The sequence below is a fragment of the Electrona antarctica genome, assembly GCF_951216825.1.
Source record: "Electrona antarctica genome assembly, chromosome: 21".
Classification (NCBI taxonomy): Eukaryota; Metazoa; Chordata; class Actinopteri; order Myctophiformes; family Myctophidae; genus Electrona; species Electrona antarctica.
The window spans coordinates 23,544,611-23,565,063 of record NC_136802.1 but is presented as its reverse complement, the minus strand read 5'-3'; the positions used below and the strand labels follow the sequence as shown (position 1 = coordinate 23,565,063).

General features: G+C 42.5%; 2 protein-coding genes across 4 annotated transcripts; one reads left to right on the top strand and one right to left on the bottom strand.

Moving 5' to 3' along the window:
* Positions 1 to 8,131: 8,131 nt before the first annotated feature.
* On the top strand, positions 8,132 to 9,906 carry msmp1 (microseminoprotein, prostate associated 1; the record flags this gene model as incomplete). Its single annotated transcript, XM_079490751.1, has 3 exons — positions 8,132 to 8,247; positions 8,749 to 8,857; positions 9,735 to 9,906. Exons 1-3 carry the CDS (start codon positions 8,142 to 8,144, stop codon positions 9,904 to 9,906), a joined length of 387 nt encoding a protein of 128 aa, XP_079346877.1. The 5' UTR covers positions 8,132 to 8,141.
* A 523-nt stretch (positions 9,907 to 10,429) lies between these two features.
* rgp1 (GP1 homolog, RAB6A GEF complex partner 1) lies at positions 10,430 to 16,984 on the bottom strand. Of its 3 annotated transcripts, none has more exons than XM_079491774.1 (9): positions 16,474 to 16,984; positions 16,162 to 16,324; positions 15,878 to 16,011; positions 14,674 to 14,757; positions 14,268 to 14,417; positions 13,342 to 13,488; positions 12,748 to 12,875; positions 12,383 to 12,560; positions 10,430 to 11,473 (listed from the first exon to the last, which is right to left on the bottom strand). In XM_079491774.1, exons 2-9 carry the CDS (start codon positions 16,275 to 16,277, stop codon positions 11,250 to 11,252), a joined length of 1,161 nt encoding a protein of 386 aa, XP_079347900.1. In that variant the 5' UTR covers positions 16,278 to 16,324; positions 16,474 to 16,984; the 3' UTR covers positions 10,430 to 11,249. The 3 variants fall into 3 exon arrangements, with proteins under 3 accessions (XP_079347900.1, XP_079347898.1, XP_079347899.1); XM_079491772.1 differs by having other exon boundaries at positions 16,162 to 16,277; positions 16,474 to 16,983; XM_079491773.1 differs by having other exon boundaries at positions 16,162 to 16,277; positions 16,593 to 16,983.
* Positions 16,985 to 20,453: the final 3,469 nt, after the last annotated feature.

The window sequence follows — 20,453 nt, the reverse complement described above, 5'->3', positions numbered from 1 at the left end:
TTCTTTAATGTGTTTGTACTCTCTACACTTAGGTTACCAAGTCTATTTATGTATTATTTATGTTCACTAGAACTAGAACCATTGATGATATGCACACGGCTGCCATCTTGCCAGCAAGGTGCTACCTAGGTGCAACTTCCCATAGACAGCCCATTCATCCAAACAGAAGTCCTATTTAATTCACCAACATGTACGAAAAGCTTGAATTATCATCTTACTATCTGCAAAGTGTTTGTTTCATAAAAATCCACTGATACTGGTTAAGGTCATTTACTAGTCTCATGAATGTCATCTATTCTGGTCAAGGTAATTTATACTGGTGAAGGTCATTTATACTGGTCATGGTCATTTATACTGGTGAAGGTCATGTACGAGTCTTATGAAGGTCATTTCTACTGGTCAAGGTCATTTCTACTGGTCAAGGTCATTTACTAGTCTTATGAAGGTCATTTATACTGGTCACGGTCATTTATACTTGTCAAGGTCATTTATACTGGTCAAGGTCATTTACTAGTCTTATGAAGGTCATTAGTGTCGGAGGGCATACTAGTATGTCGTTTTTTACGATTTCGGAGGATTTGAAAAAAGGTGAATATCACGGAAAAGCGAAAGGCTATAGTCCATGGTGTCGGAGGGCATACTCTAGGGGGCCATTTTTCACGATTTCGGAGGATTTGAAAAAAGGTGAAAATCACAGAAAAGCGACAGGCTATAGTCCATGGTGTCGGAGGGCATACTATAGTATGTCGTTTTTCACGATTTCGGAGGATTTGAAAAAAGGTGAAAATCAGGGAAAAGCGAAAGGCTATAGTCCATGGTGTCGGAGGGCATACGTCTAGGGTGCCATTTTTCACGATTCCGGAGGATTTGAAAAAAGGTGAAAATCGTGGAAAAGCAAAAGGCTATAGTCCATGGTGTCGGAGGGCATACTATAGTATGTCGTTTTTTACGATTTCGGAGGATTTGAAAAAAGGTGAAAATCAGGGAAAAGCGAAAGGCTATAGTCCATGGTGTCGGAGGGCACTGTCAAGTGGCATTTCTTCCAAAGCCTAGTGGGAATATGCATGCACAGTTTCACCACAATCGGACGCTGCGTTTAGTAGTTGTGGCGATTTGTACAAAACAGGTACAAGGCGGGCTACTCCTGAAAAGTTTAGAAGCCAATTGTAGCCAATGAGGGTGGATTATGAGAAATCAAACAAACCCGTCTTGATCACATGACTATGGAGAGCATGTGTACCGATTTGCGTGAAATTTGGATAAAATCTGAAGGAGTAATATTAGAAAATGTGTTTAACATATGTCGGCCTCCTGGTGGCGCTATAAAGAGCAGATGTGAAAAATTCCAGGCAAAGGTTTTTCCTTGGCTTCTAGGGAGTTGGCATACAAAGTTATCCACAGATCCGTGCAGTTGGGCCTCATTCACACGTACACAACAAATGTTTGGTCCGTGTGTGATGTCTGATTGCTGTTTGATTGCTGCTCCAATTCATTTTCAATGGGAGTCACATGGTCTGACCAAACATTTTTGTTTGATGAGGGGGGAGCAATCGGCAATCAGCAATCAAACACAAATGGTTGATCAAACCATGTGACTCCCATTGGAAAAGCATTGTGGTGGCCCAAAAAAACGACCAAACATTGCTTGATTGGTGTTTGGTACGTGTGAACTAGGCCTTGGAGGTAAAAACACTTTTTGGCCAGTTATAGCGCCACCATGAGGCTGAGTTGAAAATGTTCATGTGGCATTTCTTCCTCGGCCTAGTGGGAATGTGCGTGCACAATTTCACGGATATCACACGATGTGTTCATGAGTTGCAGCATTTTGTTTGAAACTGGGCACTCCTGCGAACTTTGGAAGCCAATCTTAGCCAATCAGGATGGAGTCTGAGAAATCTGAAACACCCGTTTCGTTGAATGGCTCTAGAGAGACTGTGTACCAATTTGCGTGATGTTTGGACCAAATCTGTAGGTGTACTGTCCAAAAACTTGTTTTGCACAAAGCGGCCTCCTGGTGGTGCTATAACAGGCCGTTCTGGAAATTTTGGGGCAGAGGTTCATCGTTGGCATCCAGGGAGTGTGTGTGCAAAATGTGGCATCGACCGGGTTAACGGTGCCGGAGATTAGCTGTTCACAGACGGAAGGACGGATGGACGGACGGACACACACACACACACACACACGGACGGACGGACGGAGTGCAAAACATACTCTCTCCCCATGCCTTCGGCCTGGTGGAGACAATCAAGAACCTAACATCTAACAGTAGAATAATATCCAAAGAAAATCTATTCAAATGTATATGGGCTGTATGTTTGTAACAATTTTGGAAATCTACAATGTAAAGTTCCACAGGGAAAGTCAAAGTCTGCATTGAGGAACACAGGTCCACATGAGGGGAGAGAAAACAGTCTGCATTGAGGAACACAGGTCCACATGAGGAGAAAACAGTCTGCATTGAGGAACACAGGTCCACATGAGGGAAAAAAAGTCTGCATTGAGGAACACAGGTCCACATGAGGAGAAAACAGTCTGCATTGAGGAACACAGGTCCACATGAGGAGAAAACAGTCTGCATTGAGGAACACAGGTCCACATGAGGAGAAAACAGTCTGCATTGAGGAACACAGGTCCACATGAGGGGAGAGAAAACAGTCTGCATTGAGGAACACAGGTCCACATGAGGAAAAAAAAGTCTGCATTGAGGAACACAGGTCCACATGAGGAGAAAACAGTCTGCATTGAGGAACACAGGTCCACATGAGGAGAAAACAGTCTGCATTGAGGAACACAGGTCCACATGAGGAGAAAACAGTCTGCATTGAGGAACACAGGTCCACATGAGGGAAAAAAAGTCTGCATTGAGGAACACAGGTCCACATGAGGAGAAAACAGTCTGCATTGAGGAACACAGGTCCACATGAGGAGAAAACAGTCTGCATTGAGGAACACAGGTCCACATGAGGAGAAAACAGTCTGCATTGAGGAACACAGGTCCACATGAGGGGAGAGAAAACAGTCTGCATTGAGGAACACAGGTCCACATGAGGAAAAAAAAGTCTGCATTGAGGAACACAGGTCCACATGAGGAGAAAACAGTCTGCATTGAGGAACACAGGTCCACATGAGGAGAAAACAGTCTGCATTGAGGAACACAGGTCCACATGAGGAGAAAACAGTCTGCATTGAGGAACACAGGTCCACATGAGGGGAGAGAAAACAGTCTGCATTGAGGAACACAGGTCCACATGAGGAGAAAACAGTCTGCATTGAGGAACACAGGTCCACATGAGGAGAAAACAGTCTGCATTGAGGAACACAGGTCCACATGAGGAGAAAACAGTTTGCATTGAGGAACACAGGTCCACATGAGGAGAAAACAGTCTGCATTGAGGAACACAGGTCCACATGAGGAGAAAACAGTCCTAAAACAATCATACACTCATCATATTGTTGCTTTGGTTTAAACCTTTTATGTCCAAAACCGTTACTTTTCATGAGATGTTAAAAAATCACACCCGTGTGAACTGAGTGGTGTAAGGTCTTATATAGACTGATCAGCTGTGGTCTGACGTAATGTCTGATGTAATGAAATCACACCCGTGTGAACTGGGTGACCATAGCAACCATGCTCATTTTTTGGTACGAACAGACAGACAAACAGACAGACACGTAAACTAACAAAGCCAGTTGTAGGAGTGGTTTACACCACTCAAAAATATATAGAAATAAATAAACTGTATTCCAATGGATTCAATGTAGGTCTATTATTTTAGTCGCAAGATCAAGAAAATACCCAAAATAGTGGAGCTCACAATAATAATAGCACACCTTCTAAGTTTGTAGATTTTCAATACTTTTGCATGACACTGTCATACAACAAAGCATTAGGGGGGGAAACTAAAATGATGAAATATGGAGATCCAAGTTTTCTGCCTGACAGTGTTCAAAGTGATCCATTCATTATTAAAGCGCTATTAAGGAAATGCTTTTTCCTTGCCTGGCATTGTTTTGCATATCAGCACAGGTGATACTGTCTGTATGTTGGTAATAATTCAAAGGTAACCATAGTTTGCTCCACATTCAGCACAGGTTGTCCTTAACCTGCTTGGTTCCTGCTAGGAACCATGTTCTGGGCATCTCATATTAGGTGAACATTTGGCAAAAACCTGATGAATCTTGAAAGCAGTTAGCAACAACACTTATTTCCACACCCAGGGTGTAGGACCTATAGTGACCTTTACTGTTCACTATAATTAAGCCCACAATTGAGGATGCTAGAAGTTATTATTACCGATTATCTCTGATGGTCACATATGGAGGAAAGTATACTTTCAAAAACAATAAGGTCAGTTAAAAAGCATCCAGGATATCAGACATTTCCCAGACACTCACTTGTAATGTAATGTAAGATTCCGTGATGACAGTGCACTGAATGTCCACGCAAAAGGTCCTTTCCCCAATTAAAATCCACATGTCACCAATGAACTGCATGTCCATGAAGGACAATAGGCGTGTTGCAGGAAAATCCTCATCCTTTGTTTTAAAAAGCACCTCCCTGACCATCATCTCATCATACTGTCTGGAATTGTATGGGACCCATAGGCTCTGAAAAGGTTGTGACCATCCAAGCAGAACACATGGAAGAACATCGTCATCAAAATTACTCTCATGTCCTCCTGTAAAGTGTGTGTGTGTGTGTGTGTGTGTGTGTGTGTGTGTGTGTGTTTTCGTCTTATCCACATAGAATACCCATACTGGCCATGTCCTAATAGGCTATCATTCAGCGAAAATAGGAGACCTACAAGCTCACAACGCATCATATTTTAGACTGGCTATTTTAGGCAAAGACATTTGATGTAGAGGGTTCTAGTATAGACCCTTGGGGGACTCTGGTCAGTTGAGTATTTACTGTAAGTGGTTAAATACATTATATAGGAATATATATATAAATATATAGGATACCATCATACTGCTTAGCAAACAAAATAGTTATAGGAAGTAATAGCAAACTTCCTTCCTAGATATCCAAACTGGAATTGGCAAACTCAAGTGAGACAGCCATCGACATCAGGATAGAATTCTGGCTCTGCAGCTGGTGTCCATACTTTACAACCAGGCGCCTTTGTGACAAGGGTCCTCAAGTTGCAATGGGTTTCATGGAAACATCGTCCGGCCAGAGAGGGGTAAGTGTGAGTCACCCAGATCCAGAATGAGCGTGGTAGCACCCCTGGCCGATGAAGAGGACCTATCAACACTCTCTACAACTACTGTGGGGGTACCAGAGAACAAGTGCGTAAAGCAGAATTTTGTGAGGCCCCAGGGCCCCTTCTGAGTGGCTTGAGAACATTTTTCCTATGATCTTGCACCCCAGGCTTCAGATAGCAAAAGGATATGAGCTAATGTTTTGGGAAATGTTATTGTTCAACCTCCAAGCCAGTCTGGTCCAATCAAATGTTTCTTGATACTTCGCTATCCTTTGCGATGGGGATAAGGGACAACTGGCAGCAGATATGGATGTCAACTCTCGCTTACCTCCAGAGAAGGTAAGCGACAGGTGCTAATGTACAGCGTGCGCACACACACACACACACACACACACACAAATGGTAAATGGTGCATTTATATAGCGCCTTTATCCAAGGCGCTTTACATAGATTGTGCATTACATTCACCCATTCACACACACATTCATACACCGATTGCGGCGGAAGCCATGCAAGGTACCAACCAGCACATCGGGAGCAATTTGGGGTTCAGTGTCTTGCCCAAGGACACTTTGACATGTAGACAGGAGGAGCCGGGATTCGAACCACCGACACATGGATCATTGGACGACCTGCTCTACCTCCTGAGCCACAGTCGCTCAGGAGGTACACACACACACACACACACACACACACACACACACACACACACACACACACACACACACACACACACACACACACACACACACACACACACACACACACACACACACACACACACACACACACACACACACACACACACACACACACACACACACACACTTTTTAACAGTTTGCAGAATTAAAGTAAATGTCAAGCACAACTCAATACAAAAAACTGTTTACTGTGAGTGGACAACCCAATAAAGCACTACACTTGTTTACAAGAGGGTCCACCTTGTTCAATTCATCATAACATTTAGAGACATACAAATATACACTTCTATAGCCAAAAAACAGGAAATCATCATCATCATAAAGGAGGTAAAAAGGGAAAAGAAAACATACAGTGTCTGAGGGGAAAAAGGGGTGGGTGGGGGATTCAGATTTTACGGGGGGCAGTTTCGAATTGCAGCCATCCGTAGGTGCCCTTTGAGAGCGGAGTCAAGGGATTTGCATGCCTTAATGACCGTTGGTAGGGCGTTCCACATTTTGGTGGCATGGAGCAAAATTAATTTAGTGTTTAGTCCCTTGTTTGTGCCAAATCTGGGTTGCACATGGTTTGTTGAGCTCCCTCTGGTGTTGTGGGTGTGGACTTCGTTGACATTAAGGAAGTATTTAGACAGGTACATGGGTATCTTGGTGGTGTATCGATGCAGATTCGTCATACTGAAATTTGGAAGCCTAGGCCATGCATGTACATAAACTGGCCACGAGTGGCCTAACATTAGCTGGCATGACAAAGAGCAAGGCCAAACAACTTGCCAAATACTGTTCTGTTTCGGCTGTTATTTATTTTATTTAACCTTTATTTAACCAGTAAAAACACATTGAGACTACGTCTCTTTTACAAGTGGGAACTGGCCAAGAGGCAGAAACAAAACTAGACTTCAATACTATATCATAAATGTTAAAACATCCATAATACACCTCAAAGAACTTCTGTTATAGGCAGTTTGTCTGTGTGGAGAAGGTGCCATGTGTATCCTTAGGAGTCCATGAACTCTCAACCCTGTTATATTTGTTTTGCTGTAAAATTAATTGTATTTTTCTGATTCAAATAAAGAACTATAGTGTGTGTGTGTGTGTGTGTGTGTGTGTGTGTTACATTTGAGGGCTTTTTTACTAACAGCATCGTAACACATGAATGAATGAATAAAACTTTATTTACAAAAAAACTACTAATAGATGTCCAAAAAGGAGTAGGAAGAAGTACTGTACAAACGTATCTAATACTCCTAGTCAGTCGACTTTTTTTAGCATGGCTCTGGAAGAGGTGCATGTATGTGTGTCTGTCTGTCCATGCAGAGCTAATCTCGTAAACCACACTGTCACTTGGCTAATATGAAATATATATTTTAAATCAAGTAGAATTCATTAAAGCACAGATTGGCCATTGGGACAGATGACATACTGCACACAATATGTAATCAATATATGATTATGTCATTAATACTGAACTCAACAATAACAATATTTTCCCCAAAAATATATGAGCATGATAAATCCCTTCAGGTAGATCACTGATTCTCAACCTTTTTTCAAGGACCCCCAGTCTGATATGATTTATATTGTTAAGACTCAAATTTACACTGTAAAAGACTGCACAAATGGAATCAATTCGTTTTTTTCACCATTTGTACAGTCTCAGTGTTACAGACCTGTAGAGGTTCCTCGACCCCACGTTGACAATACCGATATAGATAATGGTTAAATCGCATTGCAGTTATGTTAAGTACGTACATGAGTCACATGGTCAACTGCTGGACAGCAACCTGGCCTCCAAAACCAGGAGATGGAGCCAGCAGAGGTCCAATGAATCATGTTAAGACAATTCCGTCTCCCTCATTCTCTGCAGCCTCCCCTCCTTGGAACTCACCTCCCTCCTACCCACCCCGGCCTCTTAGTCACTGCGCGGATGTGTCACTGTTTCTATCAGTTTAGAGGTTCATGCCCACTGAAGCGCAGCGAGGGAGGTGATCTCCAGAGTGCCAAAATCGGTGCCAAGACTCAAGTCCTCTCCCCCCTCCTTTACCCCCTTAAACCCCAACATCCCTCCATTCCCAATGGAACCCAACCACCACCACCACCACCCCGGCCCCCGGGTCGTGTGATGGGGCTAATGACCCCGCCTCCGCACCATGGCCACGCAGCTCCAGGGGTATAAATGGAAGGTGCAACAGGGAGAGAGGAGGAAGGAGAAACGGGGTGATCGAATCAAAAAGAAAGATGGACTCGTCTGTGATGAACTGGGCACTCACCTTCATGATGGGCACTCTGCTGTGGAGTGCCGGTTGCTCAGCGGCACCCATGGAGTGCAACTTCAACGCCAGAGGTAAGATGGCTGCAAGCTGCTTGTGTGCGGTGTACTCTTTCATCAGGACCTGTTCATTTTCCATGGGGTTTAGCCAGGGCTGCAACTATCGATTATTCTCTTTGCAAATATTCTATCAATTGTTATTGTCAATTGTGATGAACTGGCAGTTCATTTGCAGAATTGCAGATCTCAAGTTCACAACGCGTTGGAATATGATGCGTTGTGAGCTTGTAGATCACAATGCGTCCCCTCAAAAATCACTTGTTTGACTTAAAACACACATTTTGGGATAATGAAGTTGTTTAGTTTAATTAACCGTTACACCACTAGGGTCCATATGTCTTTTCTTCCCATTAATCATTCCATCAAGCCTGGATGTAAATGTGTTGCTTGGATTTGTATCTCACTCGATATTTCGTTCAACATAAAATCAATCTAATTTTGTCAATTGTCTCTTGACTTGAACTCACAAAAACTGTGCCGATAACCTTTGTCAATGCTTGACATTGTCCCATGCAGCGGTGTGTGTGCACGAGGGGAGACACTACACCCTGGGAGAGAGCTGGATGGAAAACGGCTGTCTGCAGTGCACCTGCCTGCACCCTATTGGTGTGGGCTGCTGTGAAACGTGAGTACACAAACAAACATGCACATGTTTGGTCTTCACCCTGGTTCACACTGTAGTGCAGCCAGCTTCAGGCAACACTTTTTATCAACTTGATCAGACATTCTGGTAACACTTGGATAATTATGGTTGCTATGCTTTATAACAGTAATCATAACACATACGGGGCAGCATTTTATAATGACTAAGGTCATGTATAACTAAGCAATGTAATCTGTTTATAACACTACAATTACAGGTAAGCACTCATAATGCAATTATACCATTATACAGCCTCACCATTATAAAGAGGTCAAGTATCATAATACTAAAGAGTTAAGTCTTAAAAAGACAAAAGAGTGGCTGCACACACTGATAGCCAAAGTGCCGATTATTTATTAGGATGCAGAGTCAGAACCAACGTTTCGGCAGTTTCTGCCGTGAGCTGGCACCACTACTAAGACTGGTGTGCGTTTAGCATCCTCCTGCAAAGTATCATAATACTTCATAACTACAGGACACTCACAGATCTTTTCTTATCTATATAATATGATCTACAAATGTGGAATGCCAGGGCTAACATTATCAAAGATGACCTTTTCCCTTCCAGACATTGTTTTTTACTGTAGGTGGATAGTGATAACCATCAATTGAAACAAATTCTTATTAGGCAGTTTTTTGTTGATTCATTTAGATAAGCGTGCATCTAGTCAGTTACCGGTACACCACCCCAGATTTTTAACTTGAGCCAACCCCAATTGCTCCCCACCTCCAGTTTAAAATGCTTCTCAGATTGTGTAATCTCACCTCCTGAATCTCTAATTGAATAACAGATCCTTTTGTGCAGTAGTTGTAGATTGGCTGTCAGAAAAGTGATCTCTCTCTCTCTGGTCTCGCTCAGTGTTCATCGGCCAGTGGATTTCCCCCCATGGTGTGAGGTAAGCGTGGACGCGGTCACCTGTAAGGTGTCTCTGGTGCAGGCGTCCGACCGCCGTCTGCCCTGTACCCCAGGAGAGGAGAACCAGGACCCTCGCCATGGATCACTGAAGCTACAGCAGCAGCTCCTGGGATAGCCAGTCAGTCACTCAGACCAGTGATTAATGGACACCATCTGTTCCGTCGTCCTACACAACAGGCTCAACTACGCTATCGTTGCATTAACTCTGTATGCATTAACCATTTTTACATACCATGCATGTTAAGTGCACAACATTAATTAACCACATGGAGCATTCTTGGACTGCTCACAACGTTAACTTGTACAGTACATCAGCTGTTTTTGCTATTTTTGAAAATGTCTGAACTTCTTGACAATGGCAACATATATTCCCAAAATAGGGATGCCAGGTTGACAATGGTTAAGCAAATGAGGGAAATTATAAGTATACCGGTAGTAGTATTTATCATTGTCTGGACCAACTGCATTTTAGTAGATGACGGAAGGTGATATACTGTATAACTGCATGCACATACATATATATATATATGTGTGTGTGTTAATATATATTATATACACATAAATATATATTATGTGTGTGTTTTAAAGTAGTACTGCATATTATTTCTATAAAGGTTCATAGCAGAGATACCCAGCACTCTGAGAAAAATGTACTCTTTTATTTAAAGGCTTATCCAATATCATCCAATGCACTATTGTAAATATCAGCTCATAAAACAATATAGTAATATATTTGTTATGTATGGAAGCCTGTTTAATATCCAAATAAAATTATGATATTGGAAAGAAATGACTCCTGTATTCCTGTATTTCGAATCACACTTTAAGTTAATGAATAACATCTTGGTGCAGACTTCTTACACTGGAAAAGAGACAGTTATAAATCACTTGCATAATAAACCATTTTACATAATAATAAAGAGCAGAATGCATGTGGGCTGTTGAATACATGGATCCAGAATTAAATAAATACAGAAATGCAAAATGACCATGGATATAGTTGCACTTTACAAAAGGTGATACAGTATATCTCCCTAAAAAGGAAGAATGTATTAAAAGTTAGACTGCACTGCCAAATGCATGTTAAAATACATAAGCAAAAAGGCAAAAAAAAATAAAAAAAAATAAACTACTACATACTTTACATACTGTATGGAGTACATTTTAAATTCTGAATATACAAATGGAAATGTTCTCCCTTTTCCAAAAAAATACACTCCTCTTCCCTTATCCAACAATACAGTTTTGAGAAGTGAAAAAGAAAAATCACACACACACACACACACACACACACACACACACACACACACACACACACACACACACACACACACACACACACACACACACACACACACACACACACACACACACACACACACACACACACACACACACACACACACACACACACACACACGTTGGTCCCTGTAAACTCACATGCACACTCTCCCTCTCTCAGATGTTGATGCTGTTGCTCCCTGTAAACTGGGACATGTAGGACGCCAAGGCTGGATTGGTGGGCAGGACTTTGATGGGCAGATTCCAGCTGAATGTATCCACGTCCACATGCTCTGCCCCTGTCCAAACCGTGACTTCTGATTGGTTCTGCTGTACAGTGGGCGGCTCCATGGGCTCCCGGGCGGTAACAAACTCAAAGTGCAGACGCCACCTCAGAGTCACTGTAAAAGTCGGGTGTATATCAGACATTCATGTTAGTGGTCAGTTATTATCAATTTACACCAGTACACAACACCACAATAGGAATGAAGCTTGTCAATTAAAATTTCATGAGAACATTCCAGGTGACTGTGGGGGAATAAAGGACATTTTCCTTTCATCAGTTTACAGCAGGGTGTCCAGGGTGCCGGCGCTTGTCGTTGCAGTGCGTTGCAAGTGATTCAGTTCAAAGGAGCTTTATTGGCATGAGAAAACATTAGCATTGCCAAAGCAACTGTCAAAAAATATAATAAATAATACAATAAAAACAGCTATGTCACATTGGGTCGTTTATGGTAGCTAATACAGGGTATAACGCTCTTGGAAACGAATTTGTATAGTATAGTATAGCAGCACTCCTTTTCAGTCACTTTGGGACAAATAGCAGCATTTCTTTCCTCAAAACTATATACCAAATAGTATACCAAAAAAGCCCTAGATTTAAATGAAAAGGGTAGCAGTTCTGTTTATGTGCAAGAACGGCAAGCATAAACGTGTGGGTTTTGGGAACTTGACCGCTCGCACTGCACACAGATGTGTCGCTTTACATCAAGTCGCAAAAAGACCCGTTGCCGCGTAAACTCTGCGGTTTACGTTACTTCGCAAAAAACGTTGCTGTGGAAACAGATATTCTTTGCAGCTCGGTGCTTGTGTGTGGTATCATGGTATGACCAGTTAGTTGCATGCCGAATCATTGGTGTGGTTTGGGCTTTACAGTAGAACAGAACCTACCTTCTACCATAACAAGAGCATATTGAGAAGGGCTGTGCACTCAACAGAATGACAAGTAGCCTTTAGTGTCTTTTATCATACAGAGGAAATATATCTCAAATTTAAAAGAAAAACATGATAAGTACACAGGTCATACTGACCTATGTCTGTGCTGAACCCTGGTGTGACGTTGAGGGGGACGGGGAGGGAGAAGTGGCTGGAGGCAGTGTGGAGGCAGGACTCCATGTGGCGGCCATGGCCCGTCACACTGATCGCCTGGCCGGGTCGCCGCTGGTACTGCTGCTGGATTTCCTCCTCGCTCTGGAGGCTCACCGAGTACTGGGATACACAGAGTACGATTAACTTCATACTGTGTACAATACAGTTATGCCATTTTATGTTCATATATTCCGAAGACACATTGTAAAGCCTGATGTATACTCACTAACTTCATTGCACGAGATCTTCACGCAAAAAATTGCCAATCTACTACATTTTGTACAACATTTCTGTACAACATACACACCTGTAAGCAGGGGATATCGCCTTCTGAGAAGTTAAATGTGCCGACGATGTCTTCCCCTAGTCTGTAGATGGTTTTGAAGATGCAGAACTTTGCTACTTTCCCGCGCTGGTTGGTGATGTTGAACATGTCTGTGGGGGAGGAACAAAGGTTCACAGTTCAAATACTGTACCTGCACATTCAGCTATTGAAGACTTTTGACAACACACAGGGTTCCGGCACATTTTTACCAATAATATGTTGTAACTTTTCCAAAGTATTTTACCACGGTGGAACTTGTCGTTAGCTCTTCTAAGCCTTTATTTGACAGGTAGAAGCGGAAAGAGGCCGGAAATAAAAGAAGAGTAGGGGAGTGATATACAGCAAATTGTCTGGCCAGCTGGGAATCAAACCGGGGACTCGCTGTCTGGCATTAGAGCCCATGTGGTACATGCGCTAAATATTTGACTAGTGGGTCGCCCTCCGCACAATCACTCAATCAACTGCTTTTTCCATTGTCTTCCATATTTGTCTTATATGCTTTTGAATGTGAACTTGTAGAAGGTCCCAATGTGATAAGTCAAAGTGAAAACATGCAAGAGAAGGTCTTGAACTCACGGGCGCAGCGTCTTGAAGTGGTGATCATGAGCATGTCCAGGGCTCTCTCCAGGGGCCTGGCGTCCCTCCGGCTCCCCTCCTCCTCCTCCAGGAAGGGGTTGGCGGGAAAAACTTCCTCGTCCTGTGGAAATGGCGGCTCTGGCATGCCTATATGATAGCCATTTTACACATACATGGGTAAAACATACATACATATATATACACATATACATATACACATACACATACACATACACATACACATATACATATATTCTTGTGTGATCACATTTCACGTAAGTGTGAGTTCACATTTCCCTGGTGTTTTCTATGGCTTCAGAACATAAACAACATTCCCCATCAACAGTGAAGCATTTGAAGTTACACCAAGCTGAGGTGAGGTGAGATCGGGTTCAACACCTTACGCTTTGCCAGTGTTGCATTGGTCATTGCATGCGGCACCACGCCACAGCCTTCCCCCAAATATTTGTCAGGAGCACGCTCGCACACATTAACCTATTTAGACTGGCTGCCGTGGGCACGTTACTTTACCCTGACTGGTTTGCCGCGGCAGTTTTGTAATCATTTTCTGTACTTTTCCGGATTCAATTCTTTGAAGTTTCTCAGAAAGACTTTTTTTAGGGCGTCTTTCAAAAAACTGCCTTAGGAACACGCAGCAATGGGTATAAAACAGGTGAATGAAATCAAGTTTAATTTTTATTCATGCGGGGCTCGACACGTCATCATGCATCACGTTTTCGGGGAAGTAATTAAAATAGGCTTTTTATGGACTTTTGAAATAAAAAATTCCCATTGTTTTGGCATCTATCGTTAGGTATGCCCATATGATGTGAATAACGTAAGTGTGAATAACGTATTTTTCACTTCCCTACATCTTTAATATTGTGGACAAAAACGGTACTCTATAAATTAGGAGGTTTGCTCACCCTGCAAGACCAGCACTCTGAAGGGAACTCTGAGTAGCTTGATGGGAGAGTTGACCCTCTGGCAGCCGATGGTCAGCTTGTAAACGTACTTCACCGCCTGACCACGGAAACTAGGGGGACCATCGTTGGGCACGACCTCACTGTATGAATCTGAGGGAGAGAATATGTGTGAGGGAGGCTTAAACACTTACTGTCTACTTCATTGTACACCAAAATACCAAATCTACAAGCTTCCATTGCACTCTGTGATACATTATGAGCTTGTAGATCTGCTATCTTTAAAAACAAAAACACACAAAAAAACATTTGCCTATAATTATTACATGGCCAAAATAGGGACGCCAGGCTTGAAATGGTTTTAACAAGACCACAAAAGTAATGTGGAAGCAGACAAAGAGTGACTTACAGGTTTTGCTCTCACCAGGGTCCAGGCGTAGGTCACAGAAGAGGATCTTGGGCGGTGTGTCCAGCATGCACTGGCCTCGTTCTCCTGGGAAACACAAGAATCGGAGGTTAAAGGACAACTTTATTTTTTTTCAACCAAGATTCATGTTTAAGGTTGTTATTAGAGAAACTAAAAGATGAGTGTTCATTTTTTTTCATTTGCTGCTTTCTTTCGTTTTAGGGATTTTAGCTGTTTTTGACAGGGGGCGGGGGCATTCGAGCATGGGGCTAAATATGTATTTCTTTATCAAATTTTATAGCGATTTCTTTTTTTATTATTTACTATAGTCCTACTAGACCCCAATAAATTACATCTGGCCACAAAAGATCACAGGATCTACTGAATGTGAAGGTAGCCTACTGGGGGGGAAGCCACACTGTGTGTCATAGGCTAAATATGTCAGTTTGACACATTCAGTAGATCCTGTGATCTTTTGTGGCCAGATGTAATTTATTGGGGTCTAGTAGGGCTATAGTAAATAATAAAAAAAGAAATCGCTATAACATTTTGTAAAGAAATACATATTTAGCCCCATGCTCGAATGCCCCCGCCCCCTGTCAAAAACAGCTAAAATCCCTAAAACGAAAGAAAGCAGCAAATGAAAAAGAAAATACACTCACCTTTTACTTTCTCTAATAACAACCTAAAACATGAACCTTGGTTGAAAAAAACGAAAGTTGTCCTTTAAAACCACTTTCAACCTGGTGGCCCCATTTTAGGCACATAAGATTATTAGCTAAATAAATAGTCCCCAAGATCAGTGGCCAGTGACCAGATTATACACTTACCAACGTGACCTAAAAAGCCCAAACAAACAGATTATTCTGATAATTGTCACTGGGGTCAGTGCAAACATTGACAATTAATTAAATATAAGGTTACTGATTCCAAACTCCATCTCACTTCAAATCATGCATCTTCCTCCAACCTACCAGTAAAGTTATTTTGGGAGCATCAAAATAATGGTGTGCGGATTTTTTCATTTCTTCATTGTGACTTTATTTTGATCCAGCACCCAGCCTATAGGTTTAGATGTGCGTGTCCTTTTTGACTGTTTATTCAGCCTCCTCTACTACTCTTCCTCAAACACTACCATTCTCGCCATTTGTCTTTCCTTTCCTCCCACACTTCATCCATCAGTAGTGGATTCATCAACATCACTGACCTCTGCTTGGAATGAGCACTGTGTCACTCTCAGCCTGGACATCCTGCTTGTTGCCCTGCATCGGCAGAGCCACTCTGCCCTCACTGGCATGAAACTGACAGTGGATCTGGGCACTGGCCCATGCCAGCATCTCACTGTGATACAACGCAGGAAGACAAGGGAGCGGCATGGTTATTTTTCTAGAGACACATCTGAAATCTACAGAAAATTGGTTACGTCAAGTGCACAATTTAGAATTTAACGTGGACATCCTTGAGAAACAATAATCCTAACAATGGCCTTACCTGCTGGCAGAGGTAGAGAGGTGGGACATGGGGTTGGTGAAGGTTATGAGGCACTCCATAAGCTCCCCGGCCAGGAACACTGGACGTCGGGCCATGGAGGCCACGACCTCAATCATCTGGATAATACGAGACAGTCAAAAGTTCAGCTGAGAGTCGAGCTCATCTACAGTAGCCATAAAAGAATATTAAAGGAAACGCAGAAAATAAATGTAATCAAATGCTGCTGTGCTACAGTTAATGTCAATCCAGGTAATTTTACTGAAACCAATTATGCACATTTAGATGTTTATGAACTGAAAGGACAGTGCTTACTTGTCAAGTTGTCTACTCAGCAATAAGTCAACTTGTTTGTGGAGCTTGCCTTGTTTGTGGAGCTTGCCTCCTACTAACCTACTACTAGGTTACTCAATTTCCTGGACTGTTGTACAAACCTTGGTCTTGAATAGGACTGCAGCAGCCTTTATACGCACACAATCCTAAAACAACCTCTGTTCTTCTACTGGAGACGTACAGGACAAATACAATGTGAGGCTTTCTCCTACAGGCATCAAAACACAGCTAGCATAGACACGCTATAAACAATAACAATAATGGAGAATGCCAGATCCGCTGCTGCACTACCAAACACTAACCGCGGGGTTGGAACACGTAACTTTATCCACACAAAAACGAGGTAATACACTTTGCATTCTAGATGTTATGCAACAAGAAAACACTGAAGCATAGTCAATGCAGATACAATGCTATTCTGAACACGAATTAAACATGATGGAATAAAGTAATATCCCCATCGCAATGTTTTGGTTGGACTGACTGGACACCGAGAGAAAGCTCCGTGGCATAATGTGACGTAACGGACTCTACGATGAAAGCTGTAAAATGGGGGAATATCCTCACTCACTCGGATACATTTGACAGAGACCACATTAATTAGATGCATTGTGTACATCTGTCACAGCCTATACTTTGTACTTCAGTGCTATGTGTTTCAAGCAAACAATGTCACCCCAAACCGTTGCAATTTATTCGAAGTCAAACTTGAGCAGAGACTATGGCTTGCTGAACCTCCCCTATGTTTCCAGTGCATGTTGGTTCAGCCTCGCAGCAGGAGAGGCTCGGCTCGCGTTTTATTTACGGGAAGCGAATATTTTGTCGGGTGACGACCGGCTCCGTTCTTTTGGCAAATCTAGAACTTCCTGCCAGAGAGCTAGCAAATTTAAGACATCCGGTTGCTTTCAGAATAAAAGCGTGGTTAATTAAATAATTATTACATTACATTATTAGTATTGTTATTACATTACAGTTATTGTGAAGACACACATTATGTTTCTGTGTAAAAATAAGTAATTAAATAACGTAAAAAAGTTATCTAAATGGATAAATGCCCAAGTCCATGCACTGGAGTGCCCAAGTCCATTCACTGGAGTGCATGGACTTTATAAAGTGGACACTGGACAAAAATCCCTGCTATGTATCGACTAGTGTGACATACGCACATGTCCGGGGAGACCTCCTCTACAACACCACACTGTCCGCTAAGCAGCAGAGGTGTAAAACAAAAATTGGCACGCCATACAGCGAGGTGAAATATAAAAAAATGTCCCATTTCCAGACTAAAGTCAACTAAAGTGGACACTGGACAAAAATCCCTGCTATGTATCGACTAGTGTGACATACGCACATGTCCGTGGAGACCTCCTCTACAACACCACACTGTCCGCTAAGCAGCAGAGGTGTAAAACAAAAATTGGCACGCCATACAGCGAGGTGAAACATAAAAAAATGTCCCATTTCCAGACTAAAGTCAACTAAAGTGGACACTGGACACAAATCCCTGCTATGTATCGACTAGTGTGACATACGCACATGTCCGGGGAGACCTCCTCTACAACACCACACTGTCCGCTAAGCAGCAGAGGTGTAAAAATTAAATTGGCACACCATACAGCGAGGTGAAAGATACAAAAATATCCCATTTCCAGACTAAAGTCAACTAAAGTGGACACTGGACAAAAATCCCTGCTATGTATCGACTAGTGTGACATACGCACATGTCCGTGGAGACCTCCTCTACAACACCACACTGTCCGCTAAGCAGCAGAGGTGTAAAACAAAAATTGGCACGCCATACAGCGAGGTGAAACATAAAAAAATGTCCCATTTCCAGACTAAAGTCAACTAAAGTGGACACTGGACAAAAATCCCTGCTATGTATCGACTAGTGTGACATACGCACATGTCCGTGGAGACCTCCTCTACAACACCACACTGTCCGCTAAGCAGCAGAGGTGTAAAACAAAAATTGGCACGCCATACAGCGAGGTGAAACATAAAAAAATGTCCCATTTCCAGACTAAAGTCAACTAAAGTGGACACTGGACAAAAATCCCTGCTATGTATCGACTAGTGTGACATATGCACATGTCCGGGGAGACCTCCTCTACAACACCACACTGTCCGCTAAGCAGCAGAGGTGTAAAACAAAAATTGGCACGCCATACAGCGAGGTGAAAGGTCAAAAACTATCCCATTTCCAGACTAAAGTTAACTAAAGTGGACACTGGACAAAATCCCTGCTATGTATCGACTAGTGTGACATATGCACATGTCCGGGGAGACCTCCTCTACAACACCACACTGTCCGCTAAGCAGCAGAGGTGTAAAACAAAAATGTAACAACAGACATTGTAATTACTGGTGTTGGAACACTAATGTCTGCATGAATGGTAATGGTAGTACTATTACTGTGAAGTACTATGTAAATCGACCATTAACAGTCGTAGTTAAGTACTACCACTGGCCTATAACAGACTACTGATATGCAAAGGCTATGTAGATCACTACTATCACACGTGTGCCATATGTGTGAAACATTGATAGCTCTAAATTAGGTTGTTAACGGCATGCATGCACACTTGAGTACAGCCATTACTGCCCACACACACACACACACACACCAGGTGGAAAGTAACCAAGTACTTGATTTCATCCCCAACCAAACAACAACCCAACCATCTTTCTTCTGGCTGTCCACCACTGGCTGGGCGGTGCCCAGGTAATGAGGTGACAACGATCAATCGTTGTCACCTCATTACCTGGGCACCGTCACCTGGGCACCTGGGCAATCGTCGTATTACAAATGGAATGTCTTTGTTTCAACGATCAGCTCCCATTTGTTGTCATCAAACATGGGAGTGTCCTCCAGTTTTAATATAAATTGAGGTCAGATAGAACTGACTTTTAATTCCAAGTGACTTGCGAAGTTGCATGTAACATGGCAGTTTTTGGCAAGCGTCACACAGTGCTGCGATGGCCACACTCTGAGGTTTCCAAGAAGCGTCACAGGACAGTGATTCCGTCAGTGGACATCATCCAGGACAAAGAGGTACGTCTCATATGGCTATATATGGTGCGTGTCTTGAGTGTACAGGGTTTGATGAGGTCAGATCAACAACATATGGAATTTTAAAATGCATGTTGTAGTTCCTTTAAAAGGTAACTAGTAATGGGTAATATATTACTCAGAGGTCAGAGGTCAGATCAACATGCAATTCATTCTGTACTTGAGTGTACAGGGTTTGATCAACATATAGAATTTTAAAATGCATGTAGTAGTTCCTTTAAAAGGTAACTAGACATTGAGAATGTTATTGAATTAAACACAAGTCACAAGTTCTTTCCTAAATTCTGTGATGTCTTGCATTCTAAATGGATTTTGACTGTCTGTTTCTTTGCGCAGTTTGTTTTGATCATAGGCGATTCACACCTCAGAGCTCTAGTTGATGGGTTCGTGGACATGCCAGCCGGCCGGCTGGCATTCGGATTCATGTCAACGCCAGGTGGATCAGCGGACCATATCAGAGAAGAGATTTGCTCTTCAGCCCTTCCCTACTCACCCGACTTAGTCTGTCTTCTTGCACCCAGTAACAACTTGACATCCAGCAAAACGATTGAAGAGGCCGCCACAGCGTTTCAGAGACTGCTTCGCACAGCTGTCTACAAATGGCCAAAGGTATACAACCAGTGAAATCATGTCACCAAATACATATATGTCTCTTCCCATGCAGACTGTTATATTTCTTTCTTCTTTTTCATAGGTCTTTGTTCTGGATTTTCCCCTCCGTCGGGCTGATTTCGAGAAGGACATCAGCTTGGATTACCAGCAGCATCTAAAAAATGCGTACCACCGAATCTCTGCTCAAATGGGGATTAGATACATGTCTTCAGAAAGGAACTTCCCTCACTCAGAGAGGTAGGCCTACTCTATTTTTTCTTTATAAATGTTATCACAC